This window comes from Papio anubis, chromosome 9 (assembly GCF_008728515.1).
Source record: "Papio anubis isolate 15944 chromosome 9, Panubis1.0, whole genome shotgun sequence".
Taxonomy (NCBI): domain Eukaryota; kingdom Metazoa; phylum Chordata; class Mammalia; order Primates; family Cercopithecidae; genus Papio; species Papio anubis.
In genome coordinates, this window is record NC_044984.1 from 44,918,008 (window position 1) to 44,945,062 (window position 27,055).

The 27,055-nt window shown below is 50.6% G+C and overlaps 2 protein-coding genes across 4 annotated transcripts; both read left to right on the forward strand.

Annotated features, from left to right (window-relative positions):
- Positions 1 to 624: 624 nt before the first annotated feature.
- Positions 625 to 16,015, forward strand: SMARCD1 (SWI/SNF related, matrix associated, actin dependent regulator of chromatin, subfamily d, member 1). 3 transcript variants are annotated; one of them, XM_003906358.5, is made up of 13 exons: positions 625 to 1,192; positions 1,813 to 2,000; positions 2,274 to 2,316; positions 2,410 to 2,532; positions 3,017 to 3,139; positions 4,179 to 4,295; positions 5,569 to 5,670; positions 5,927 to 6,088; positions 6,179 to 6,276; positions 9,810 to 9,945; positions 12,228 to 12,350; positions 14,072 to 14,173; positions 14,304 to 16,015. In XM_003906358.5, exons 1-13 carry the CDS (start codon positions 1,016 to 1,018, stop codon positions 14,355 to 14,357), a joined length of 1,548 nt encoding a protein of 515 aa, XP_003906407.1. In that variant the 5' UTR covers positions 625 to 1,015; the 3' UTR covers positions 14,358 to 16,015. The 3 variants fall into 3 exon arrangements, with proteins under 3 accessions (XP_003906407.1, XP_003906408.1, XP_009178975.1); XM_003906359.4 differs by lacking the exon at positions 12,228 to 12,350 and having other exon boundaries at positions 855 to 1,192; XM_009180711.2 differs by lacking the exon at positions 3,017 to 3,139 and having other exon boundaries at positions 855 to 1,192.
- A 3,047-nt stretch (positions 16,016 to 19,062) lies between these two features.
- On the forward strand, positions 19,063 to 26,574 carry GPD1 (glycerol-3-phosphate dehydrogenase 1). Its single transcript, XM_003906360.2, has 8 exons — positions 19,063 to 19,327; positions 19,807 to 19,984; positions 20,777 to 20,917; positions 21,513 to 21,651; positions 22,028 to 22,140; positions 22,789 to 23,022; positions 23,246 to 23,352; positions 24,673 to 26,574. The coding sequence occupies exons 1-8, from the start codon at positions 19,287 to 19,289 to the stop codon at positions 24,767 to 24,769; spliced, it is 1,050 nt and encodes a 349-aa protein (XP_003906409.1). The 5' UTR covers positions 19,063 to 19,286; the 3' UTR covers positions 24,770 to 26,574.
- Positions 26,575 to 27,055: the final 481 nt, after the last annotated feature.

Consider the following 27,055-nt stretch of genomic DNA (forward strand, 5'->3'; position numbering starts at 1 on the left):
GCCTACGCAACATAATGAAACCCCCATCCCTATTTTTTAATATTAAAAAAAAATCTGAGGCCAGGCACAATGGCTCACACCTGTAATCCCAGCATTTTGGGAGGCTGAGGCGCGCAGACCACTTGAGCTTAGGAGTTTGAAACCAACATGGGCAACATGGTGAAACCCCGTCTCTACCAAAAATACAAAACAGCCTGGCATGGTGGTGCATGCCTGTGATCCCAGCTACTCGGGAGGCTGAGGTGGGAGGATCACTTGAGCTTGGGAGGCGGAGGTTGCAGTGAGCTGAGATGGTGCCACTGTGACAAAGACAGACCTCATCTCGAAAAAAAAAAAAAAAAATCCGGAAGCAGGTTAGGTCGGAGACAAAGTTAGGTTGAAGTTCCCACGTGAGGTAGTTATTGAGGCACTTTATCTGTGGAATGAGTCCTGGGCTATGAGCAAGAAGACCTGGAATCTTGGCTTCGGCTTTATGACTAACTTGCTGGTTGACCTTTGCCAAGTCGTTCACCTGTGAGTTCAGCTTTCCCATTTGGAAAATGGAATAAACTGTGTTTCCCTCCTCAGCCCCTGATAGTTATAGCAGTAAGAAAATGAAACGAAAAGCAATCAAAGCGTTTTGGGAAGTTAATGCCATGCGCCAAGATGAAGCTATTACTCCAAGCACCTCTTCATCAGCGGGCTGGAGTCGGGGTTGAGACGGGCTGAGGCTGTGGTCCGTCCCCCTTTCCAGGTCCTTGTCTACCTCCCGTCGGCCTGGGGGCGCCCGCTCACGGGGCCTCTCTATCCCAGAGTTCTTCTCTATGGTTTTCCCTCCAGGACCGTGAAGGCGGGAGGGCGTGGCCAGCACGCCTTTTCCGCTAGTCGCTCCTCTCTAGGCGACAGTCTCGCTGCCCTGAGCCTCCCGTGCCGGCCAGCCGGCCGGGGGAACAGGCGGGCGCTCGGGGGGCGCTCGGGGGGCGGGGGGAGTTCCGGTTCCGGTTCTTTGTGCAGCTGCATCGGCGGCTCCGGGAAGATGGCGGCCCGGGCGGGTTTCCAGTCTGTGGCTCCGAGCGGCGGCGCCGGAGCCTCGGGAGGGGCGGGCGCGGCTGCTGCCCTGGGCCCGGGCGGAACTCCGGGGCCTCCCGTGCGAATGGGCCCGGCTCCGGGTCAAGGGCTGTACCGCTCCCCGATGCCCGGAGCGGCCTATCCGGTGAGTGGGGCAGGAGGAGGGACGCGCGGGCCGGGGGCGGGGCCGAGCGGGGACGTGGGAGTGACAGGGGTGGGGGGAGAAGTAGGAGGGACTCCCTTGGGAGGGGTTCGGGCTCTGGGTGGGGGTTGGGGGAGGCAGTGCGCAGGAAGAGATGGGGAGGCAGTTGGCGTCCACACCTGCTCCTAGGGGCATTGTTTCCGTGGGGAGTCGGTAGAGAACCAGGGTGGGTGAAGTGGGTCCAGGGATACCTATACGAGGGCCGGAGTGCAGAGGGGCTTGAGCAGCTCCAGTGATCAAAGGAACACAGAACGTGTAGTTGACAAATTGAGGTCAGCTTCTAAAGAGATAGTAGCTAGCAGAGTAAATGTGGAACTGGCGATGTCCGATGTGTCCGATCCAAAATAGACCGATAATTTGAGTATAATCTGGCTCTCGCTTAGCTTTTGGACTCTTATTTTTCTGTGGAGTCACTGCTGGAGCAGAGGGTTCTTGTCTCGTTGTCCTCCATTCCATCCGTAAACCTTACTTCATTCAAAGAACTCAGGCGTTCCCTGCTTTTCTTTCTTGGTGGGGTTTAGCAGGTGAAACCATGACATCTCTGGGTCCTCTCCCCTCTGTAGAGACCAGGTATGTTGCCAGGCAGCCGAATGACACCTCAGGGACCTTCCATGGGACCCCCTGGCTATGGGGGGAACCCTTCAGTCCGACCTGGCCTGGCTCAGTCAGGGATGGATCAGTCCCGCAAGAGACCTGCCCCTCAGCAGATCCAGCAGGTCCAGCAGCAGGCTGTCCAAAATCGAAACCACAAGTAAGATGATCCTGGGGCAGAGGGAGGGAGGGAGGGAGCCTGGGAGTACACAGGTGGTGGGATTACCTGAACCAAGAAGTGGTGGTGCTGTGTCAGCAGATGGTGCTACAGGATGATTGAGAATGCTTGGTGGTGGTGGTGGTGGTGGTAGTTCTTTGATTTGAGAGAAGCTTTGCAGTCCCTTCACATGACTATAAATGGACATGCTGACAGCTTATTTTCACGTTCTGACTAGTTCTGTCCCAACCTGATAATAGTGTTTATTCCCAACAGTGCAAAGAAAAAGAAGATGGCTGACAAAATTCTACCTCAAAGGGTGAGTCCAGGCTATCTGTTTTCTGGAAAGTGTGGTGAGTTTGAGTATAGAGATGAATCATCCTAGATTTCAATTAATTTTTCTGTTCCTAAGATTCGTGAACTGGTACCAGAATCCCAGGCCTATATGGATCTCTTGGCTTTTGAAAGGAAACTGGACCAGACTATCATGAGGAAACGACTAGATATCCAAGAGGCCTTGAAACGTCCCATCAAGGTAACACAGGAAGTTACTAAGCAGAGAGCCAAAGGAGAGGACCCAGGAACCTTCAGCAGGCTTAGGATGAGAAATCAAAGGCACAGCACAACTCTCCTTGGCATTTAAATTGCATCTCTCCCTTCCGCCTACAAACTGAGAATTACATTAGGAGGATAAGAACAGAATGGCAAAGGGGGAGGGGTTCTTGATGTCTCTTGCACTACAAATATACCCTTGTCCATGTTTTTGCTGTAACTGCTCTGCTACCTTGGGAACCTGGCACCTTGCATGACTTTGTCCACCTGGCATCCCACTGTATGCACTTGTACTTAGGCTGATGGCCAGTACTCCTCTTCTAAATGGAATCTTCATCCACCCACCCAAGGGACTGGGTAGACAGTAATCCAGTCTGTTAGGAATAATTTTGGGGTTTGGGGAGACTCTTGTCTTCAACATTAGACCACTGAAGCCCCACGATCAATCCTGTTTCTGCCTTCCTCAGCAAAAACGGAAGCTGCGAATTTTCATTTCTAACACTTTCAATCCGGCTAAGTCAGATGCCGAGGATGGGGAAGGGACGGTGGCTTCCTGGGAGCTTCGGGTAGAAGGACGGCTCCTGGAGGATGTGAGTTCAAGGTCCACAGTGGTTGGCGTCTAGGGTGGGAGCTGCTGGGAATGAACAGTGTTGTCTGGTCAGCAGGAAGCCTAACTGGTGCTCACAGCTCCTTTTGGGAGCAGTAGGGAGAGGGACAGTGTTCCCTGCACTGAAAGACAATGGTCCTTTGTGTTTGTCCCCACACCTTTGGCCCTCACTGGTATCATATGGAGAACCTTATTGTCCTGGGATCTGATTTGTGATTTACCTTCCTCTTGGTGCTGCTGGCCATTGGATTTAGCCGTATCTGTAGATTATTTAGTTTTTGTTTTGTTTTGTTTTTAGTCGAGTTTGCACTTAATTTGAGGCCATGTTTCCTCTCTGAGTTCCTGTGGTATCTCCATCTTCTCAACTTTCATTGGAGGCACCCCATAGTTTAAGTAGGATAGATTTCTCTTGACAGGCTCTTTGTTGCTTCCTGGGGAGCATCAGCTGACAGGTGATAGCCCCCAAACTTCCCAACCCAGAAGCTCCTCCGGGAAGCTCACCTTTCTCTCATTCCCTTACATTCTCTTGCTCTATTTTTAGCTGCTCGCAGGAAGCTAATTGGAATGCACTTTTGCAGGAGAACCAGGGCTCAGTGTCAGAGCCTCCTTCTCTATATAGGTCCGGTCCATCTGCTGGTGGTGTCATTCTGTCCAAATAAAGCTGTTTTTGTTCTGGCTGCTTATTGCCTGTGATTCATTTCCCCTCTAGAGTCAGACTTTTCTCTGCTCAAACTCGCTTAGTTATATGCAATGGTTTGCTTAACTTGCCTCATTTCCCTTGGGCAAATGAGGTGGGTAAAACTGACCCTGTATGTGTTCTAGGCTGCTTCTTCAGGGTTCTGTTGTTACCATGACTGGTTTAATACCTGCAGCTGCCTACTTTGCCTATCTCTCCTAAGAGATATTCAGAAAATATTTTTTGAGTTTTTTCTCATTGTGTTGGGGTTCCTTTTTCATAGGATTTTGTCTTGGGAACTTTCTTCTGGCCTTTTGTAACATGATTTTTCTTTTCTCTCCTCTAGTCAGCCTTGTCCAAATATGATGCCACTAAACAAAAGAGGAAGTTCTCTTCCTTTTTTAAGTCCTTGGTGATTGAACTGGACAAAGACCTGTATGGGCCCGACAACCATCTGGTAGAAGTGAGTAGTTCTGCCTTCTAGGCTTTGACTCTGATTGGAGGATGATGGACTTGGGAGCCATGTTTTAATGTCTAAGGAGAGGGGGAGGTATAAAGTGGTCACTCTAGGTGTACACAGTACCACTCCAGGTGTACAGTTTGCACGTTGACCTCTAGATGGCACTAGCGTGTTTAGTTAGGACCAAGGGCTCTTGTAATCTAACTTGTCCCATCTTTTTAATGTTACTATCCTGGTCACTGCCGCCTCTTTCAAGGGAAAGTCTACTGGTGGCCTCTTGTACGTGCCTTGCCATCTCTGCATCTTGCTTGTTAATAATGGTGAGATGTAGTTATCCATGCACCAATCATACTTTTTCCTGGTAGCAGTTGCTGTAATTAGAGGGATTGACTGATAGGGTACCAGTGCTTGCCAAGGTTACCATTATAGATCTGGGACTTCCTCTTGGTCTGTGCTCCATTTACATTTACATTCCAATTCAGCAAAAATCCTTTATTATGATGCCTGATTGCACACCATTTTGAAGCCCATGTTAGCAACAGTATTCTTTGGGATACAGGCAAAACCAGAATGACAGTCCAGCCAGCACGCCAAGTGAACTTAACCTGCTCCTTTCTTTGCCAGTGTAGCTGCAGCCCCTTAACCTCAACTACTAAGAGACATGGGAAGGTCTTTACCATCTAATAAGGGAAGTAAGTCATAGAATCAATAGAAACTTGTAAATATATTAATTTAATTTTATAGCAGTAGAGTATAGTGGCTAAGAATGTGGACTATAGAATCAAACACACCAGAGCTCAAATGGTGGCTCCGCCACTTATTGGCTGTTTGACCTAGGCAAGTTACTCTAGTCTGCTGAGCATTCGTTTTCTCACCTGTAAAATAAGTATAATTGTGCCTATCTTGTATAGATGTTTGGGAAGTGAGATAATCCAGGCAAATGTCTTAGAATACTCTCACACGTAGTTAAGTACTCAGTAAATGATAGCTATGTTATGTTACTGTTCACATGTGTATTATCCGTTTTGTGGATAGAATTATCACTGGACATTCAGGCTTATTTAAATGCAACCACAAACAGAATTAAAAGGTTAATCTACTTATACACAGACAGTAATCCCAGAGCCATATACAGTTTTTTAAAATGCCTCATGCTATTGCTCTTCTCCAGTAGCCTCAGTAATCAAAGTTGAATATTCAGTCATTACAGAAGCTCTTCCCTCCCACCCCAGCTCTTCCTCTGGGAGAGCACCCCCTGACATCTTCCTCTCTGTAGTGGCACAGGACCGCCACTACCCAGGAGACCGATGGCTTTCAGGTGAAGCGGCCGGGAGACGTGAATGTACGGTGTACTGTCCTACTGATGCTGGATTACCAGGTATTCTGTGGTGGTGTGAGGGGGTCCAGCTTTTACAGCCATATCCTGTCAACGAGCTCACTTTAAAGGGTTTATGTTTAGTTGTGAATAATTTGCCACTTTGTCACAGAGATAGAGTCTTAGTCATCTCTGAGTTCTTCCTAGAATGTTTCTGTCCCAGAAAAAGCACTACATTGTTGTTGAATAGTTTGAATGTATTGCTGCATATAGACCCAGCTAACTAGCTTCATCCCCTATACCCTTTGGTTCCCTGCAGCCTCCCCAGTTTAAATTAGACCCCCGCCTAGCTCGGCTCTTGGGCATCCACACCCAGACTCGTCCAGTGATCATCCAAGCACTGTGGCAATATATTAAGACACATAAGCTCCAGGACCCTCATGAGCGGGAGTTTGTCATCTGTGACAAGTACCTGCAGCAGGTAAGTAATGGACCCATTCTTTTGCTAGAATCCATTAGAACACTAGCTACACTCAAAATGCTAACCTCGTGCTTCTCTCCTTTGCCACAGATCTTTGAGTCTCAACGTATGAAGTTTTCAGAGATCCCGCAGCGGCTCCATGCCTTGCTTATGCCACCAGAACCTATTATCATTAATCATGTCATCAGGTAGGCCTGTGTGTGGGAGGCAGTGCTGTGCCGGAGCTGCCTTGTACCAGTTTGCACAAGCTAGTTGTCAAATTTTCAGGAATTTTGCAAATAGGTTGTTAAACACAGCTGTTACTTACAATTAAATTACATAAACTTACAATTAAATATATTAGTCTAAAAGTGGGTAACATATACTCAAAATGTATTACTTTCTCATTATTACATTTTATTGTATTTGTGCTCTTGAGGTTATTTTTGCCTGTTGTATACATCTGGTGGAAATATGATATAATGATATGATGTGCTTATATGTTATTGTGCATCTCTTCTCATGAACAGTAATGTAATGTTGGTAGCTTGAAATCGGAATTTTTTTTTTTTTTTGAGATGAAGTTTCATTCTTGTTACCTATGCTGGAGTGCAGTGGTGCAATCTTGGCTCACCGCAACCTCTGCTTACTGGGTTCAAGTGATTCTTCTGCCGCAGCCTCCCACATAGCTGGGATTACAGGCATGTGTCACCATGCCTGGCTAATTTTGTATTTTTAGTAGAGATGGGGTTTCTTCATGTTGGTCAGGCTGGTCTTGAACTCCTGACCTCGGGTGATCCGCCCACCTTGGCCTCCCAAAGTGCTGGGATTACAGGCGTGAGCCGCTGTGCCCAACCTTTTGTTTTGTTTTGTTTTGAGATGGAGTTTCGCTCTTGTTGCCCAGGCTGGTGTGCAGTGTCATGATCTCGGCTCACTGAAACCTCCACCTCCCGAGTTCAAGCGATTCTTCTACCGCAGCCTCCCATGTAGCTGGGATTACAGGCACCTGCCACCATGCCCAGCTAATTTTTTTATGTTTTTAGTAGTGACGGGATTTCACGATGTTTGCCAGGCTGATGTCAAACTCCTGACCTCAGGTGATCCGCCCGCCTTGGCCTCCCAAAGTGCTGGGATTACAGGTGTCAGCCACTGAGCCCGGCCGAAATCAGATTATTTAAAGCCCAAAGATCAGCAAATGCACATATCTGGGCACTTCCTCCTGCTCTCCTTTGGAAGATCAGTTGTTAAACATTTACCAGCTCTTCACTGATGGAAGAGCTCAGTGGCCATCTTTTCTCTGGATGGTACAGCATTCTATTCTGAGCCTCCAATTCCATTACTTCTATTCACTTTTTTGTTTAGAGGATGGAGAGCAAGGCATCTCTAGGCAGATAGGAAGTGAAGAAAATTCCTTCTCAAAGAAGCATGTCTCTGTAGTTGGATATAGTCTCTTTGCCTTTCTTCCTTTATTCCATATTAATTCCAGTAAGGACTTTTTTTCTTTTCTTTTCTTTTCTTTTTTTTTTTTTTTGAGACAGAATCTCACTCTGTCGCCAGGCTGGAGTGCAGCAGTGCAATCTCAGCTCACTGCAACCTCCACCTCCTGGGTTCAAGCGATTCTCCTGCCTCAGCCTCCTGAGTAGCTGGGATTGCAGCATGCCAGTACGCCCAGCTGATTTTTTGTATTTGAGTAGAGATGGCGTTTCACAGTGTTGGCCAGGATGGTCTCGATCTCCTAACTCTGTGATCCACCTGCCTCAAGCCTCCCAAAGTGCTGGGATTACAGGCATGAGCCACCACGCCTGGTGGGCTTTTTTTTTCTTTTGACCCTGAACCTACAAGATGACAGAGAGGGAGGGGGGAGAAAAAGAAGAAAGATAAGACCCTGAACCATTACTTACGCAGTAGTAACTCCTCGACCTATAAATTAGGTCAGTAGAAGTTGGTCTGTCCTGTATTCCTATGCTTAAAGTTAGACCACTTTTAATTTTGTGTTTGACTTTATTTTTGGGGTCAATTTTAGTTTAAAAGGGAGAAAGCCAGGCACAGTGGCACGTTCCTGTAGACCCAGCTACTCCAGAGGCTAAGGTGGGTAGATATTTGAGTCCTCGAGTTCGAGTCCGGCCTGGGCAACATAGCAAAATCCTGTCTCTGAAACAATGAAAAAAAGTTTGTTTGGTCAGGTGCAGTGGCTCACGTCTGTAATTCCAGCACTTCGGGAGGCCAAGGCGGGCGGATCACAAGGTCAGGAGTTCAAGACCAGTCTGGCCAATATGGTGAAACCCCATCTCTACTAAAAATACAAAAATTAGGTGGGTGTGGTGGTGGGCACCTGTAGTCCCAGCTACTTGGGAGGCTGAGGAAGGAGAATCGCTTGAACCTGGGAGGCAGACGTTGCAGTGAGCCGAGATTGTGCCACTGCACTCCAGCCTGGGCAACAGAGCGAGACTCCATCTTTTAAAAAAAAAAAAAGCTTTGTTTGTTTAAACATATATAGAGTCTCGCTCTGCCAGACTGGAATGCAGTGGCGTGATCTTTGCTCACCATAACCGCTGCCTCCCAGGTTCAAGCAATTCTTGTGCCTCAGCCTCCCAAGTAGTTGTCATTACAGGCATGCGCCACTTTTTGTATTTTTAGTAGAGATGGAGTTTCACCATGTTGGCCACACTGGTGTTGAATTCCTGGCCTTGAGTGATCTGCCCGTGTTGGCCTCCCAGAGTGCTGGGGTTACAGGCGTGAGCCACCACACTTGGCCAAAAAAGTTTTAAAAATTATTATTATTATTATTTTTTTTTTTTTGAGACAGAGTCTCTCTCTGTTTCCCAGGCTGGAATGCAGTGGTGTAATCATGGCTCACTGCATCCTCGACCTCCTGGGCTCAAGTGATCCTCCCACCTCAGCCTCCTGAGTAGCTGGGATCACAGACGTGTGCCACCTAGCCCAGGAATTATTTTGAAATTTTTTGTAGAACCTGGGGTCTTACTGTGTAGTATAGGCTGGTCTCAAACTTGTGGGCTCAAGCAGTCCTCTTACTTCAGCCTCCCAAAGTGTTAGGATTACAGGCATGAGCCACCATGGCTCGCCAAATTTTTTTTTTTTTTTTTTTGAGACCGTCTCACTCTGTCACCCAGGCTGAAGTGTAGTGGCATGAACTTGGCTCACTATAACCTCTGCTTCCCAGGTTCAAGAGATTCTCCTGCCTCAGCTTCCCCAGTAGCTGGGATTACAGGCATAAGCTACCATGTCTGGCTAATTTTTAGTAAAAATGGGGTTTCACCATGTTCCTGACCTCAAGTGATCGCCCACCGTGGCCTCCCAAAGTGCTGGGATTACAGGCGTAAGCCACCATGCCTGGCTGCCAAAATTTTTTTTTTAAGGGAGAAAGATATATAGGAGACTGTAGCAGTGATTTCCTTTGGAGAGGAAGGAACTGCTTTTCACAGGATACCTTTTGTACTGCTTGAATTTTTACCATTGACTTTTTAAATAAATAACTTTATTGAAGTATAATTTATATATAACAGAGTATACCAATTGAAAGTGTAGTCTGAAGATTTTTGCCAAATCTGTACACCATGTAGCTGCCACAATAAAGTATAGAACATTTCTGTCACACCCAGAAGTTCTTGGGCCCTTTTGCAATTAGCCCCTTTTCTCTTCATCCTGGGTCATCTTTTTGACCCTGTGTAATTAGGTCTTAGGGGACAAGCTCTTTACCAGGCCCCTTTGGTTTCCTGTCCAGTGTTGACCCGAATGATCAGAAAAAGACAGCTTGTTATGACATTGATGTTGAAGTGGATGACACCTTGAAGACCCAGATGAATTCTTTTCTGCTGTCCACTGCCAGCCAACAGGAGATTGCTACTCTAGACAACAAGGTAGGGGTCTGTGCCCTGGACGGTTGGGTACCACCAGCCCCTATCACAGCTTCAAGGCCTCCTTTTGATTTTTAGTGTTCATTCAAAATATGGCGACACCCAGTATATGTCAGGTACTGTGCTTGGTGCTGGTTTGAGCCAGACTCAAATGAATTCTGATTGTGGGGATACTCTCAATAGCGCTGAGCCTCAGTTTCTGATTTGTGGAATAGAGACCATGGTACCTTTTTTTTTTTTCTTTTTTCTTTTCAGGAGTCTCACTCTCTCGCCCAGGCTGGAGTGCAGTGGTGCAATCCTGCCTCACGGCAACCTCCACTTCTGGGTTCAAGCGATTCTCCTGCCTCAGCCTCCCAAGTAGCTGGGATTACAGGCACCCACCTTCACACCTGGCTAATTTTTGTATTTTTAGTAGAGACAGGGTTTCGCCATGTTGGCCAGGCTGGTCTCCAACTCCTGACCTCAAGTGATCTGCCCGCCTCGGCCTCCCAAAGTATTGGGATTACAAGCGTAAGCCACCATGCCCAGCCCATAGTACCTATTTTAATCAGGTTGCTATGACAATTAAATGAGGGAGTATATGTAAAGACTTGAGTCTGTATCTGGCACATAAAAACAACAAATGGTAACTTCTGCTACTATTATTGTTATCTGGATTGTTATTATTAGACACAGTCCTTGCAAATAAAGCCAAAAGTGCTTTGGGAACACGAAGGAAAAAGGGAGGCTTTGCTGGAAAAGTTGATGCCCCAACTAAATCTTTTTTTTTTTTTTTTTTTTTTTTTTTTTTTTTGAGATGGAGTCTTGCTCTGTCGCTTAGGCTGGAGTGCAATGGCGTGATCTTGGCTCACTGCAACCTCCGTCTCCTGGGTTCAAGTGATTCTCCTGTCTCAGCCTCCTGAGTAGCTGGGACTACAGGTGCCCGCCACCACGCCCGGCTAATTTTTGAATTTTTAGTAGAGACGGGGTTTCACCATATTAGTCAGACTGGTCTTGAACTCCTGACCTCAGGTGATCCACCCGCTTCAGCCTCCCAAAGTGCTGGTATCACAGGTGTGAGCCACCGCGCCCAGCCCTAATGAAATCTTGAAGGACAAAGTAGGTGTTAATGAAAGGGCAAAAAGGATAGTGGTGCTGGGGGTATAGGAGGCAGAAGACATTCCAGAAAGAGGGAATAGGGCATGTAAAGATCCAGAGAGAGAGAGAGAGCCTGGTGTCTTAAAGAAGTACCAGCCATTTAGTGTGCTAGATACAGCATAGAGTGCCAGGGATGGGATGTTTTGGGAAGGAAAGCTAGATAGGGAGCCAGATGCCTAATCATGAAGAACCTTTGATTCAGGGAAGACTGGTTTATGTTTCATCCTGAAGACTGTGTTGAGAGATCATTACCAGTGGAGGGACTGATGCTATTTGTATGTAGAATCATCATTGCAGGAAGGTGGAGAATAATTTGTCAGAGGGCAGGGCTGGAGGCAGGAAGCCCAGTTAGGAGGCTGGTGCAGTAATCCATGTGAGACGTGTTGAGGCCCTACATTTACAGTCCCGACAGTCAGGGTGGAGATAAGTAGATAGATTTGAGAGGTGTCAAAGTGCAATTGAAGGAATTTGGCCACTGTTGGGATTAGAGTGAGGGGTGAATGAGAAGGAAATGTTATGATGCCTCCCAGGTCTCTAGCTTGGGTGGATAGTAGTATTTACTATGACTGGGAAGAGGGGAGGAGGAGGAGCAGGTATTGGAGAAAGGGTAGTGAATTTAATTTTAGAGATGTCAAGTTTAAGCAGTCGGATTGGTTGGAGTATAGAAAATAGACTCTGGGCTGCAGACTGGGGACTCATTATCCTGTCAGTGGTAGTGGAAGACATACAAGTCAAAGAAATTGCTGGGAGGAGTATGTAGAATGAGAAAAGAGTTGAGAACAAAACCCAGAGATGAGAGCTTATGAGACAGCCCCATATGCCAGTCCTTTTCTTCCTGAGAACACTTTTGGACCCATTTGGGCTGTGGAGTAAGTATTCATCATGTAGCTTTGCCCATAGTGGGCACTGAGGAGACCAAAAGGAAAACTTTCCTCACATGGGGTGTACAGAGAGACACAAACAAGGGCAAATTACCTGCTGAAAGAATGCCAAGGGTCGGAGCAGTTGGAACTTTATATGATGGCACCAGCTGTGGGCAGCACTGTGACTAGGTTGGGAGTGGCATGTGGAGTTGTCAGGCACCACCTGCCATTTAACTTCTCATTTTTCTAGTTTGAAAATGGTATGGGCTTCGTTCTTCCTTTCAGATCCATGAGACAATAGAAACCATCAACCAGCTGAAGACTCAGCGGGAGTTCATGCTGAGCTTTGCCAGAGACCCTCAGGGTTTCATCAATGACTGGCTTCAGTCCCAGTGCAGGGACCTCAAGGTAAAGAACCTAGGAGAGGTCTGAAGGGACTTAAGTCAGTGAGGCACACACCTGCTTTATTTATGTAGCAGCTGGTAGAAGACCCAGAGGAAGGAGTAAGGGGCCAGATTTTTCTTTAGCATGTTCCAGGGTCCATTTTGCAATTAAGCAGGGAAATGGGGGCAGACCCATCACGTGTTGATTTAGTACTTACTTTGTCTGTCACTGTGCTTCATCTTGTCAGGGATACAGAGTGGAAGACCTGATCTCTGCTTTCAAAGCAGCCTACGTTCTGTCTGAAGAAACTAGGCTAGTATAGCCGGGCACGGTGGCTCACACCTGTAATCCCAGCACTTTGGGAGGCTGAGGCCGACAGAACGCTTGAAGTCAGGAGTTTGAGACGAGCCTGGCCAACATGGTGAAACTCTGTCTCCACTAAAAATACAAAAATTTAGCCGGGCGTGGTGGTGTGCACCTGTAATCCCAGCTACTTGGGAGGCTGAGGCAGGAGAATCACTTGAACCCAGGAAGCAGAGGTTGCAGTGAGCCAAGATCGTGCCACTGCACTCCAGCCTGGGTGACAGAGCGAGACTCCGACTCAAAAAAAAAAGAGAAACTAGGCTAGTGTGATACAAAGTAGTAAACCATATAAGACATTATCAGGCCAGGCGTGGTGGCTTACGCCTGTAATCCCAGTACTTTGGGAGGCTGAGGAGGGCAGATCACCTGAGGTCAGGAGTTTGAGACTAGCCTGGCCAACACAGTGAAACCCCATCTCTACTAAAATACAAAAATCATCCAGACATGGTGGCAGGTGCCTGTAATCCCAGTTACCCAGGAGGCTGAGGCAGGAGAATCGCTTGAACCCGGGAGACGGAGGCTGCAGTGAGCCGAGATCGCGCCACTGCACTCCAGCCTGGCTGACAGAGTAAGACTCCATCTCAAAAAAAAAAAGACATTATCAGACTGACCAGGATCAATAAGGTAATTCAGAGAAGGGAGATCAGTGAAACTAGAATCTCTGGGGAAGGCTTCATGGAAAATTTGGGATTTGAAGACATTTCTCAGAAAGGGGAGCACAGTAAGCTCAGTCTAGTAGATAGGAATGGGCACAGAGTATGAACCCATCAGTTCTCACCCCTCCTGTGCTGACTGTGACTAGTTAGGCTGAGCAGAGGAGCAAGGGAAAAGGGATGCCAGGAAAGATCCCTGAACAAGGCAATGACTTGTTGATTGCAGAGGTGACTGGGTGTTGTATCAGTTTGCTGAGGCTGCTGTAGCAAACTACCACAAACTGGGCAGTTTTAAACAACAGGTTTGTCTCAACAGTTGTGGAGGCTGGAAGTCCAAAATTAGTGTGGGCAGTGCTGCTTCCTTCCGTGAGCTGGGAGGGAGACTCTGTTCTGTGCATTTCTCAGCTTCTGGTACCGCAGGTGTTCCTTGGCTTGTAGGTGGTGGTCTCTGTGTGACTTAATGTCATCTTCCTTCTGTACGTGTCTGTCTCCGTGTCCAAATTTCCCCTCTTTATAAGGGAACCTACCAGTCATATTAGGGGGTACCCTAGTGACCTCATCTTAACTTGATCATCTGCAGAGACCCTATTTCCAAATAAGGTCATTCACAGGTACTAGGGGGTTAGACTTCAACATTTTGGGGGAGGATACAATTTACACAATAATGGGTGTGAAGGAAGGAAACAAGCCTTTTCTCCTCTCTCTTCCCTCTCCCTGCATCTCCCTCAGACAATGACTGATGTGGTGGGTAACCCAGAGGAGGAGCGCCGAGCTGAGTTCTACTTCCAGCCCTGGGCTCAGGAGGCTGTGTGCCGATACTTCTACTCCAAGGTAAGTACATGGGGTGCATGGGGAAATTAATAAAAGGCACAGGGTTTTCACCCCTGATAGGGGTCAGTGGTGTTAGACACAAACTTCTGGGTTGCCTCGTCTTCTACTCCCGTCACTATTTTCTCCTTAGGTGCAGCAGAGACGACAAGAATTAGAGCAAGCCCTGGGAATCCGGAATACATAGGGCGTCTCCCACAGCCCTGATTCGGCTGCACCAACTCTCGATTTGGGCCCTGTGCTGCCTGCCTCATAGCACCTGCCTTGGTCTTGCTTGGGGCGTTCCAGGGGATGCTGTTGGTTCAAGGACAACACCAGAATGAAGAGGGTCTCACATTTCTGTCTCATAAGACACCTGTTACCCTCTTCTTTCACCCCATCCCTTCCCACCCCCAGCTTCCCTTTGACCCACAAAGTTCCCATGTGCCTCTACCCTCCCCTGGTCTACATAGGACCTCTAGATAGTGTTAGAGAGAGAACCTGTAGTGGTAATGAGTGCTTGGAATGGATTGGGCCTAAGGCCAGGTGGTCTTCAAGGGGACCAGCTACACTGATCCTGCCCTTCAGAGACCCAGGAGTTGGGAGCTTTAGCTCCTTCTCCAAGACTCAGGCCTGGGGGCACTCTATAAGCTAGTTGATCTTGGCTCTCCTGATAACAGAATCCAATTTCCTTCCTTCCCTCCACAGGTTTGGAACAAACTCTCCCTTCACTTGTTGCCCCATAGCACTAAAGAAACCCTGGTTCTTGGGCTCCACTGAGCCCCAGGTCAGTCCCCAGCCCTCTGGATTGGCCTGCTCTCTCAGTGCTTCTCTCACTCCTTAGTGGGGGTCCACATCAGTATTGGAGTTTGTTCTTTAACTGTTGCTCTCTCCCAGACACTCCCTGTGGCTGCCCTTTGTAATTCCCTCAGATCTGCCCTAACCCCGGGCATTTGGGTGGGGAAATCTTGCCTTTCCCTTTCAGAGCCCCAGGGATCTCATCTGGGGAACTGTCATTGCCAGCAGAGGCTGTTCCTTCCTGCTGCTGTTTGGAGATGTGATTCATTCACTCCACCCTGCCTCCCCATCCCTTAATGGAGAAACAGGCCTAAAACCAAACGGGTAAAAAGCCCTGGGCCATCCCTGTCTTCCTGTCCCTTGTCTGCCCAGTTGACACCTACTGGTGACTTCTAGGGCACTGAGGAGTGAAAGCGCCTAGGGCTGGAGAATAGCGCTGAGTTGGGTTTGTGACTCTTCCCTCTCCCTGCCTCACAGGATTGTGACTCCCCAGCCCCTGCCCTCAAAGCTTCAGACCCCTCAGGTAGCAGCAGGACCTTGTGATCTTGGCCCCTTGGAACTGAGATGGTTTTTGCATCTTTCCAGGAGAGCCTCACATTCTTCTTCCAGGTTGTATTACCCCCGAGTTAGCATATCCCAGGCTCGCAGACTCAACACAGCAAGGGTGGGAGACAGCTGGGCACAGAGGGGGAATTCCGTTCAGCATGGGCTCTAAACCCACAGAACTGACAAAGCCCCTGCTTCCCCACCCCCTCCTCAGGCTCCTGCGAGCACACCCCCACCCTCAAATCCCTGCCTGTTCTACACTGGGGACAGCAGAGTTTTCTCCCCATCTTCCCCTTCCTGCCATTTTCCCTCCCTTGAAAGGTTGACACTGGACAACCTTGGGGCAGCTGAGCCCTGGCCCGCCTCCTGGCTGGAACCATGAGAAGGAAGCTCAGTACTTCCATAGTGTCCCTGTTGATAACTGTTTTTATTAACTGAATTATGTTTTTTTCATGGACCAAAATTTTTTTTGTACTGTCCCCTTATTGATGTTACCCAGTTTTAATAAAAGAATCTTCTGAAGGATGGGTCCTCTTACCTACTGTGAGAGAGCTCTTCCCTGAGCTCTTCTTCCTTCAATACCATTAGCCATGCTCGTAGTGTTTGTTCATTTTATTTGACAAGTATTTATTGAGCACCTGCTGTGTGCTAGTTGTGATGCTAGACACGGGAGATAAAGTGGAAAATGAGATTTCTACTTTTGTGGACCTCAGGGTCTTACCTTAAGAGATTGGTGTCTGCCCCAGTGGTCCAAGCAGGCTAGTTGCTGGTTGGGATTATTGGGTTTCACCACTGGATCTTAGGAGCCCTTTCCCGACTTTCCTTGTTACGCAGGTACTAACAGGTCAGTGGCAGTCATCTTCCTCCTTGTCCATCTGAGCTCCCCAGAGCACCTGTTGGCTGGAGTGAGCCATAGATGCCCATGATCCCCTTACGTTTGACAAACCTAAGCCTTTGGAGGAGTTTCACTTCTTCCCCCAGGGCTTCTGTCTAGATGTGGGCAGGAACTGGACAACCAAAGACATTTTTGCTTTTTGTGCCTGCTACTCTAATGTTTAAGGTTCCACTTTCATGGTTCAAGTAAGAGTTCAGTTTTGTGTTTTGAGACGGAGTTTTGCTCTTGTTGCCCAGGCTGGAGTGCAATGGCGCGTTCTTGGCTCACTCCGCCTCCCAGGTTCAAGTGATTCTTCTGCCTCAGCTTCCCAAGTAGCTGGGATTACAGGCACGCACCACCATGCCCGGCTAATTTTGTATTTTTAGTAGAGATGGGGTTTCTCCATGTTGATCAGACTGGTCTCAAAACTCCCAACCTCAGGTGATCCGCCTGCCTCGGCCTCCCAAAGTGCTGGGATTACAGGCGTGAGCCACCGCGCCCGGGTAAGAGTTCAGTTCTTAAGAGCACCATGGAAGTTCTGTGTTGTCATCCTCATACTGTAGACAACTAGCCCCTCCTTGGCAGAATTTGGAAGACAGCTCAGGAGAGATTCTCATTAGCAATCACTTGAAACTCGCCTGCAGTTCTACCTGCTTCCCACTTGGGGGCTCATGACTTTTTCCTTTGTCATGCAAGAATGGGGTTTGGAATATAGGATCAGAGTGCAACCACTTTCCAAAGTTGTAGTTTAAAAATTATCCTTTGCATCTTTGGATGGGAACATTCTAGCATTGCCTGTTCAATATATGTAATCAAACCCACCAAAAAATCCAACCACTGTTCCTTCTCCGGAACTTGGGGTTTATCAGACTTGAGAAGGGAAAGCAGAGAGGAGTGGTTGGGCCGATAACTAGGAGTGGAGAAAATTGATGTCAAGGACATTGAAATGGCATCTGTTTTTACCCAGGCTAATTACATGTGTAATGAATGGCTGATGAACCATTATTAATTTCAACCAAATAATCTACAGTTTGCTCTTGGGAAAAGAGCTCTAGTGATACAGATAACTTCCTGTGATGAGCCAGTTCTGAATCTCTGCACCCTCTTTATTCCCATGTAAATGAGCACATTCTTAGTCTCTACACTACCTAAAATGATTGTAGGGGCAAAATGAGAGAGGGAAGCATTTAGGCAAAAACAAGGGGGTTATTTTATGCATAAACATCCATTCTTTGGGGCTCTCATCATTTGTGCCAGGGACAGAAGCATCCTTTCTCTTCATCACCCGTAATCAGTGCTCCCAGCTGGCAGCCTGGCACTGGAGCCTTCATCTCAGTGCCAGTGCAATAAAGGAGTGGTCTGTGGGAGGCTGTCTCCGTATTAGGTATAACATTGTGCAAAGAAAAACAGCCAACTACTGATTTCATGTCCGTTTCCCTATGGGAACTCACTGGCCATGGAAGGAGAATATGGTTGGTTTTTCCTGGGCAGTCCCTGGAACTTAGAAAGCCATTTCTTCCCAGTCTTGACCTCCTGCCTGCTTACCCCTACCCACAAGTTGTGCCCAGACTTCCCTCTAGCCCAGTGCTTGTTACCAGTTGCTGGCCAGCAGCAGCCCAGGGGGATGGCAACACCCACCTAAATGTCTGCCAAGCCAGGAGGACAGCACATGAGCACACGGTGGTGTCTGCCCTCTAGGCCAAGGTGCACAGTGTTAGGAGCCTCTTGCTCCACTCTCCAGATCAGCCTGGAAACCAGAGCTTCCCTCGTCTTAGACAAACAGATGGCTGTGGGCGATACAGAGCCCTGAACTGCTGACTATGTTCCTTCCATCTCGCCCTTCCCCAAAAAACATATACCCAACTTACCCCCAGTGACGGCATCTGAGACCACAAAGCCCCACGGACACAGCTGCCCCGGGTCCTGCCTCCCTTCCCCTTTTCTGGCCTCTGCAGACTAGCCATTCACCTGAGGAAGCCCCTGGGGCAGTGCCTTGGAAACCCCTGAGAGGAGGAGTTGAAGGAGGCTCAAGCCTCTCAAGGACAGTGTGCACTCTGCCTGCCTCCTATTCTTTCCTGTCCTCTTAAGCCCACAGTCTACAACAAAATTGTGTGCCGCAATTCTCAGAGCCCTCTAACTTTGACCTTTCCCACTTTCCCTAGAACACATTTTTGGGTGGGGATCATCTGAGGTGAGAGGCCCATGGATGAGTCCCCAAGATGACCTCTGTCAGTGACCAAGACAACCTTGTCTTTTGAGGCTCCTGGGGCCTCATCCTTTTTTGAGCGGAGCTGTCCTCAAAACAGGCCCTTACCTCTTAATGTGGCCTCATCTTTAAAGGCGGGAAGTGGGCCCACATCCCCCACCCCAGCCCTGCAGTGCGGCTAGCGTGGGCCTGCCAGAGGACAGAATTGTGGAACAGGGTCCTGCGAGGGTATGTGGCAGGGTGTGGGATAGGGAGTCATGGAGGAGCCTACCTCTGAAAGGCATTCCCCTAGCTGCTACTGAAGCTAAATACAATTTATTTTATGCTAGGAGACAGAAGGGAGTGAGGGAGACCAGTCACCTGCTCCTTATCTGGGCTATTTTCTTGGCAGACCTCAAAATGAGACCATGGTGGGGAGGGGGTGGGAAGCTGGGCTGGGACCAAGGGAAGAAGCTTGCCAGCACTGTCAGCCGATGAGCCCAGGAGGAAAAGCAGGGCCTAGTCTCTGCCCCATTCCTGTTCCCCACCTGTCTGTACCCTGTCTCTCCTTTCCCTGGCTCTGCCAGACTCTATCTCCCTGGGCGCCAGCCTCCCCACCCACCCCTGGAGGGCGGGGCTTGGCTGCACCCACGTGTGGTGGAGTTAAATGCTCCTAGCCGGCAGAGGAGCTAGGGAGTGTGGCACTGAGCCGGCTCAGGCAGAGACGCGGCACCATGGCTAGCAAGAAAGTCTGCATTGTAGGCTCCGGGAACTGGTAAGCGGCTCTGTCAAGCGATATGGGGGAAGGGTAGGCCCCCCAGGACAGAGGTGGGTAGGAGGCAGAATGGGTGGGAAAAGCCCTCAGGTTCCTGTTCAGCCCCTGCTGCTATCTTCTATCACAGCAGCACAGGACAGAGGGTGCCCGGCCCTCTCCTGGCCCCCGCCCGCCTGGGCAGCTGCACCTGTTCACCATGGGAAGGCGTCTCCAGAGCGCTCCGTGTGAAGAGCTGCTTGAGTTTGGGGGTGGGAAGATGGGAAGGGGGGCTCCCTTCTCTAGTAGCAAAGGGTGAGGAGACTGAGTCTCCCTTCTACTGCCAGGTCACTGGGGACATGTTTGACATGGGAGTGGAGGTGATAAGGAAGGTAGGGGTGAACAGCCTAGGGGGCTGCTGTGAGATCCTGAGGTGGGGTGCTGCCCCAACTCTTGCCACTGTTCCCTCCTCCTGTACTTTCCCGGGCTCCCCCTCCTGCCAGGGGCTCAGCCATCGCCAAGATCGTGGGTGGCAATGCAGCCCAGCTGGCACAGTTTGACCCACGGGTGACCATGTGGGTGTTTGAGGAAGACATTGGAGGCAAAAAGCTGACTGAGATCATCAACACGCAGCATGAGAATGTCAAATACCTGCCAGGGCACAAGCTGCCCCCAAATGTGGTGAGCCCCAACACCCTGCAAGGAACGGGGAGAGGAAGGGAGGGCCAGGAGTCGGAGCCGACCTTACTCAACAGGTGTCTCCTGCTGAGGGGGCCACTTCAGGTGCGGCAGGACTTGGGAAGGTCTCAGAAGGGCTGCTCTGGGCCCTTTCCTGAGCACTGAGGAGAACCTGTGCTTTCCCCTCACAGGCTGCCAGGCGGGTGGGTGGGGAAGGGATGGGAGAACAAGTTGGTCTCCATGGCAGCCAAAGACTGGGCTCCCAGACTTGGGGTCCGGTAGTGCCTGCCTCAGGCACTAATCCTGTTACTCATTCACTGAGTGATTAGCCGACTTGGAGGCTGCTCCTTGGACTTACGGTCTTTGGTCAAACCCACGTAGTTCTCCCCACCTGGAAAGGGGAAGCAGGGAAGAGAGCAGAAAAGCTGAGGCTCCCCCTTCCAGCTGGGGTCCCTGAGGAGCTGGGTGATGAAATCTTATTTGAGCTCTTTCTTCTGCCAAGCCCAGTTTGCTTTTGGCCTCCCGCACTGTCCCATAGCCAAGGGATAGGAGAGTGCTGGGATGAGGTTTCCAGGAGTCCTCAAGAGCCCAGGACAGCTGGAGGGAGAGAGCGTGGTGGCTGGGGGGAGGGAGTAGAGTGTCATTCCTCCAAGTTCAGTCCTTCTAGATTCAGTCTCAAACAAGCCTTCCTGCCCCCTACCAGCCTCACTCTTTGGCTCCCAGATCTCCTGAATGGGGTTCCACAGTGGCTAGGGGAGGTCTGCCAGGCCGGCGAGCACTTGGTCACTCCCACAGGTGGCTGTCCCAGATGTGGTCCAGGCTGCAGCGGATGCTGACATCCTGATCTTTGTGGTGCCCCATCAGTTCATCCGCAAGATCTGTGACCAGCTCAAGGGCCACCTGAAGGCAAACACCATTGGCATGTCTCTTATTAAGGTGCCAGGGACACCTTCATGTGGATGGGGGAGGGTGCGGCTCACCGTTGTGGGGTTCAGGGTGGGTGAAGCAAGAACAGAAATGGCAGACGGAGGTCAAGAGTTTGCCGGAGAAGAGAGGAAGTTGACTCTGGAGAGGCTTAGGAAAGCAGTGAGGTGCTGGGGGTCACTGGAAGGGAGGCTGAAGGGAGGAGACAAGAGATTGGTTTGGAGGTCCTGTCTCTCAGGGAGTTTGGGAGGTGTAAAGGAATGCCTGGGGAATATGAGAAGCAGGCTGGTTTGAGAAGTGTGAAGAGTAGCTGGTTTGGAGCACTGACTGGTCACTGAATGGCAGTTTGTTAGGGCAGTCAGGTGAAGTTGCCTAGGGATGTGGAGGGGACCTGTTGCCTTGGAGAGATAGATTGGTTGAGGGTATGTGGCAGGGCAGTTTGTCACATGCTGTCTGGCCTCCTCACAGCAAACTTGAGCTAGGAATGGGGCAGGACCTGTGGGGAGGGACACAGATGAGCAATGGATTTGGAAAGGACAGAATTTCTGGGCGGAAGCCCGCAGATGGGCACAAAGGGCACCTGGCCTGAGCTCTATCCTGTGCTCAGGGGATAGACGAGGGCCCCAGTGGGCTGAAGCTCATCTCCGAAGTGATTGGGGAGCGCCTCGGCATCCCCATGAGTGTGCTGATGGGGGCCAACATTGCCAGCGAGGTGGCTGATGAGAAGTTCTGTGAGACAACCATTGGTGAGAGCCCCCTGCCACCCACATACACAGTGCATCTAGTTGCATCCCCTCCCCAAACTGCCCCAACCCCACTTAGCCATCTCCTTCCCATAAGGCAGAGAAAGGAAGATCCAAGCATCAGAGGTGAAGGAGGCTGGGACAGCCCCAGGGAAGGGGCTGCAGGGCCTGCTTAGGGAAGTACAGTGATGAGCCCTCCCTGAGAGCCGGTGCAGTGGCACAGCTGTGGTCACAACTACTCAAGAGGCTGAGGCGAGAGGATCGCTTAAGCCCAGGAGTTTGAGTCTAGCCTGGGCAACAGAGAGAGAACCCCATCTCTATAAAATAAATATTTTTTACAGAGTCCTTCCCTCAAAGCCTTGCCCCCTCCTCACTTTAGGCTGCAAGGACCCGGCCCAGGGACAACTTCTGAAAGAGCTGATGCAGACACCCAATTTCCGTATCACAGTGGTGCAAGAGGTGGACACAGTAGAGATCTGTGGAGCCTTAAAGGTGAGAGGGGCACAGAGGCAGCTATGGGGTGAGGAGAAGGCCCCAAAGGAGGCCTAGCTGAGCTCTGCCTGCAGGCACTCCAGGCTCTCACTATTGAGCAGTGGTTCCCCTTTCCTACCATGTCCCATCCATACAGGAGGAGCTGCAGAAGCAAGGCCAGGGCCATTCAGGCCGGCTGATTGTTCATCATCAGACTGTGGACCCCCTTGCTCCTTTCCCACTTTAGCCCTGTGTGGGACTCCCTATCCTCTGGCTCCAGGAGGTGGTCTAGGGGGACAAGGAGATGCCCGGGTTAATGGGAGACAAGACATCCATGACACCCAGACAGACAAATAGACAGGCCAGAACTATGAATCCTGGACAGCTGTTGACTTGAGGGCTATACAGTGGAATGCTCATAGATGTGAAGGTCAATTAGAGAGAAGAGTGGTTTTCAGAAAATGTCCTCAAGGAGGGAGTATGGGGCAGGGCTTAAGAAAGGGGGTGCAGCAAGGGGGGAACCAAGAGGCGGAAGTAGCTTCTAAAAGCCCACACACTATACCTCACTTATGCAGTGGGTGTCCTGGCTGATGAAAAGAGCATGAGGGGGCGCCACATGGGGCCTACAGGAGGGGGTCTTTTCTCACCTATGACCTCCACTCCTTCAAGAATGTAGTGGCCGTGGGTGCTGGCTTCTGTGATGGCCTGGGCTTTGGCGACAACACCAAGGCGGCAGTGATCCGGCTGGGACTCATGGAGATGATAGCCTTCGCCAAGCTCTTCTGCAGTGGCCCTGTGTCCTCTGCCACCTTCTTGGAGAGCTGTGGTGTTGCTGACCTGATCACTACCTGTTATGGAGGGCGGAACCGGAAAGTGGCTGAGGCCTTTGCGCGTACAGGAAAGGTGGGCCCTGGGAGAAGGGAGAACAGAGCGGGGGCCCTGTAGGTATCCAGGTAGAGGTGCTTGGCAGGAGGCATCTCTGGAGCACAAACATTAAGACTGTTGTGAATATCCCCATCCCTCTTTTCCTCCCAAGACCCCACTCTCATCTGAGCTCCAGTCTCTCCACCCCCTACTGACAACTCTTCTCTCCCCTTTCCATCCACTCATCCTGTTTTCTGCACAGTCCATTGAGCAGCTGGAGAAAGAGATGCTGAATGGGCAGAAACTGCAGGGGCCCGAGACAGCCCGGGAGCTACATAGCATCCTCCAGCACAAGGGCCTGGTGGACAAGTAAGTGTTGGCCACAGCCCCACTGATTAACGGAGCCACGGCCAGAAGTGCTCGCCCTGTTCATCATCTTCCTGAACCTGCCACAAATCTGTGAAGTGGACAGAGAGGGGAGTGTTACCTTATGTTTCAGACAGAGTCCAGAGCTTGCAGAATCTGGCATGCCCACTGTCCCCCAGCTAGTTCACGGTATTTGAACTCCTTCCAGTCTAGTGCTCTTCACACTACATTACCTGGATCCCTTTGTGCCCCTCCTTCCTTGTCCTCTGCTCTGGGGTTGGAGCTCTGGGGCAGCAGGAATAAGCTCATCCCACTTCTGTCCATCACCCCCAGTTTGAGTCTCTCCCCCAAGGCCAACCCATCTGTTCCCTGAATCCTGTTCTGGGTGCTGAGGTGTAAGGAGAAGGATGGGCTCTGCTTCAAGGTGCTCCTTTTCAGAAAGACAGCGGGGGTGACTGGGCTGATCAGAGCAGAGCTGTGCTGGTCTCAGAAAGACTCCTAGAAGAAAAGAGTATGAAACAGGTTCAGAAGATCCACTCATGACTGGTCAGGGTAAAGTCTAGAAAAGGGAGCAGCTGGGCAAAAGGACAGGAAGAAGGAAATGGGTATTTATTGAGCACTTTCACATCATACCTAATTACATCTTTACATCTTTACATACACAATCATATCTTCACTCCTTTGTTATACTGGCCCCATTTTACAGTCGGTGACACTGAGGCTCAGAGAGGTTAAGTGCGTTGCTCAAGGCTGGGCACGGTGGCTCACATCTGTAATCCCAGCACTTTGGGAGGCCAAGGCGGGTGGATCACGAGGTCAGGAGTTCGAGCTCAGCCTGACCAACATGGCGAAACCCCATCTCTACTAAAACTACAAAAATTAGTCAGGCATGGTGGTGCGCACCTGTAATCCCAGCTACTCAGGAGGCTGAGGCAGGAGAATCGCTTGAACCTGGGAGGTGGAGGTTGCAGTGAGCTGAGATCACGCCACTGTACTCCAGCCTGGGTGACAGAGCAAGACTCTGTGTCAACAACAACAACAACAACAACAACAACAAAAGTGCATTGCCGAATTGGCACAAAAAATCCAAGCCAGAGAATCATGCAGGCCAGTTCAACACGGTAGGGAGCAGGGCAATCAGCAATCTGAGGTTAAACCCAGGGCTAGGAAGTTCACATTCTCAGCAGGTAGAAATTCAGAGCCAGCCTCCCTGAGCTCCAAGGTGGGAGGGCAGGGGACAGGAAGGTTAGGTAGTGAGTGGGGGTGGGGGTAGAGTGGACTAGGAATGGGAGGCTAAGCTGAGCCTTCGCCTCTCCAATCTAGGTTTCCCTTGTTCATGGCTGTGTACAAGGTGTGCTACGAGGGCCAGCCAGTGGGTGAATTCATCCGCTGCCTGCAGAATCATCCAGAACATATGTGAGTAGGGCCAGGGCCCAGGCCAGGCCAGGCCACTTCTTTACCCCAGTGGAGACCAGCAGAAGCCTGCGGTACCTAGTCACCAGGATCTCCAGAACTCCCAGGGAGCAGACTCTTTGCATCTTTTCACTGGAGGATAGGAGGCTATGGGGCCCAGCTACGCACCTGGAGATTCTGAACTGTCAAGCCTCTGGCAGCCTCTTGCCACCACATTTGCCAGAAATGCAGTTGCCCTGTCCCTCTCCTGATGTGGGGCTTTCTCCGTGTCCTCTGGGAGGGATGGAATCAAGCTCCAGCGCTGCCTGCTTGGCGGCGGGGGTGATGTATGAGGGGAAGGGTTGGGGGAGAGGCCAGCAGGGCAGGGGCTGCCAGTGGCTGTCTCACACAGACCAGGAATCCTGTTAAAGGGCTGAAGAAGTATCTCAGCTACAGGAGGGATGAGGCAAGGATTGTCAGGGAGGAGTCTGGGCTTCTGAGCTGATGCAGACCCCAGGGACCCCTTTGCTGACCTCTGCCAGGACCCACACAGCTTCAATGGATCTCAGTGTTTGTTAACAAAATACAAAGATCTCAAACAAACCCCTTCTAGCTTGTCCTAGCAACATCTGTGTCCTCAGAAACCTCTGGTCCTCCCCTTTCCCCCTCCCCCAGGCTGCCCTGGCACCCGAGTTGCTGCCATGCTGGCATCTCTAGCCCAGTGGCTTGACATTCTCCCCAGGGACTTCCCGGTTCCTAGTTCATTGCCAGCTCCTCCCCACTCTGTGTGACCTTTCCAAGCCTTCCCTCACCCTCCCCACCAGCACCCTCTTTGGGGAGCAGGAACTTAATCTGCTGACGGAGCTATACCTTTCACAGCAGGCTCAGATCACTCGGCTCCCTGTGACCTTTGTATTCACCCAGCCTCCCTTCTCAGTAGTTCCAGCTGGGTGAGGTGTCAGCTGAGCCCCTCCTGTGCTATCTCCCCAGAGGACATCCCTGACTCCACCCTTTTCTTCCTCCCAAACCCTGCACCTCTTCCTCAGCTGCTCCAGACCGGCCAGGGTAACCAGCTAACCCATGCCTGGCATCTGGAAGCCAGCAGGCCAAAGGGTGGCCCAAAGGCTGATGAACGGTAGGGAAGGGTGAGCAGGTTCCTATGTTGGTGGGCACCAATATTCCAAGGGCAGCTCTCTTTGCTGAATGAGGGCCTTCTCATGAGGTACTGACCACACCAGCAACTCCGGAGCTAGGAAACTCAAGGAGGAGGAAGAAAATCAAAACCACCCTACTCCCTGGGGTGAGGGAAGAACAGGAGGGGAGGAGGAGGAGGAGTGTGCTCTGCACTGGCCTTGCTCCAGGATGGGGTGGCAGCAGGGGAATGTCACAAGTCAGCAGCCTGGGCCTCTAGCTATAAATAGTCCGGAGGGCCCGAGAGGCTCCCGCCCCGTCCAGCAGGGGTCTCGGCTTCCTGTGTGGAAGCACCTGGCACACTGGCTCTGGCCAGCATTATGCTAAAACCCTCTTACTCTCCAACGAACCACGGAGGCGGGCTCCTCTCTGCGCCTAGCCCTTGAGAATGCTGTCTTACCAGTGAAGGGTGGCGCTGCCCAGATCAGGCAGCAGGAGTGAGGGGCAGAGTCACCCCAGGCCTGGCTGAGCCCACGTCTGGACACTGAGTGTCCAGAGCTGCCTCCCCAGGAGGTTAAGGTGGGGGCAAAGGGGAAGCTTCAAACACTTTGCCTACTTTTGTTCACTACCCTAGTCCACTGTGACTCAGGTCTTCCCATCAGGCCTATTTGTCTACCCAATAAAGTGTGTTTTTTCCAGAAACGGGAAGAGTTGGGAGAGGGAGCTTCAGTGCATATGGCAGTGCGTGTGCTGGTGTGTATCATTGCACGTATGTTTCCCTTCTTACCGTAGGAAAAATGAAAAAAAGAAATCCCTCCTCCATAATCGCAGCCACTCCAGGGGTCAGCGGCGGTGCCCACTCAGTCCCCTCCTCTCTCTCCCCTCTCCCGCCAGCTCCCCCTCCCGCCCTCGCCGCAAGCTGACCCCAGCCTTCCTGGCGCTTCTTAGGGGCTTTATCATGCCTCCTGAAAGAAGAGAGGTCACACACGGGGCAGAAACGTTAGACACTCATCCCTCGTGCCCATTCCTTGGTCACGGCCCAAGCTGCCGCATCCTTGGCGGTCCGGGCCTCGCGGTGCCCCTCGGGTCCCTACCTGGACTCGGCCCACAGCCTGGCTCTAGGGGGCGCGCGGTTCACCTCCAGAGGGCCGGCTCCGAGAATCTACCCAGCTACTGGAGACGT

Bases quoted from the DNA above. Each gene is read 5' to 3' on its own strand.
- SMARCD1 (XM_003906358.5), top strand. From the start codon at position 1,016: ATGGCGGCCCGGGCGGGTTTCCAGTCTGTGGCTCCGAGCGGCGGCGCC. The intron at 6,089-6,178 runs GTAAGTAATGGA...CCTTTGCCACAG, and splicing joins GTGACAAGTACCTGCAGCAG to ATCTTTGAGTCTCAACGTAT. The intron at 6,277-9,809 runs GTAGGCCTGTGT...TTTCCTGTCCAG, and splicing joins ATCATTAATCATGTCATCAG to TGTTGACCCGAATGATCAGA.
- GPD1 (XM_003906360.2), top strand. From the start codon at position 19,287: ATGGCTAGCAAGAAAGTCTGCATTGTAGGCTCCGGGAACTG. The intron at 22,141-22,788 runs GTGAGAGGGGCA...CACTCCTTCAAG, and splicing joins AGATCTGTGGAGCCTTAAAG to AATGTAGTGGCCGTGGGTGC. The intron at 23,353-24,672 runs GTAAGTGTTGGC...TCTCCAATCTAG, and splicing joins CACAAGGGCCTGGTGGACAA to GTTTCCCTTGTTCATGGCTG.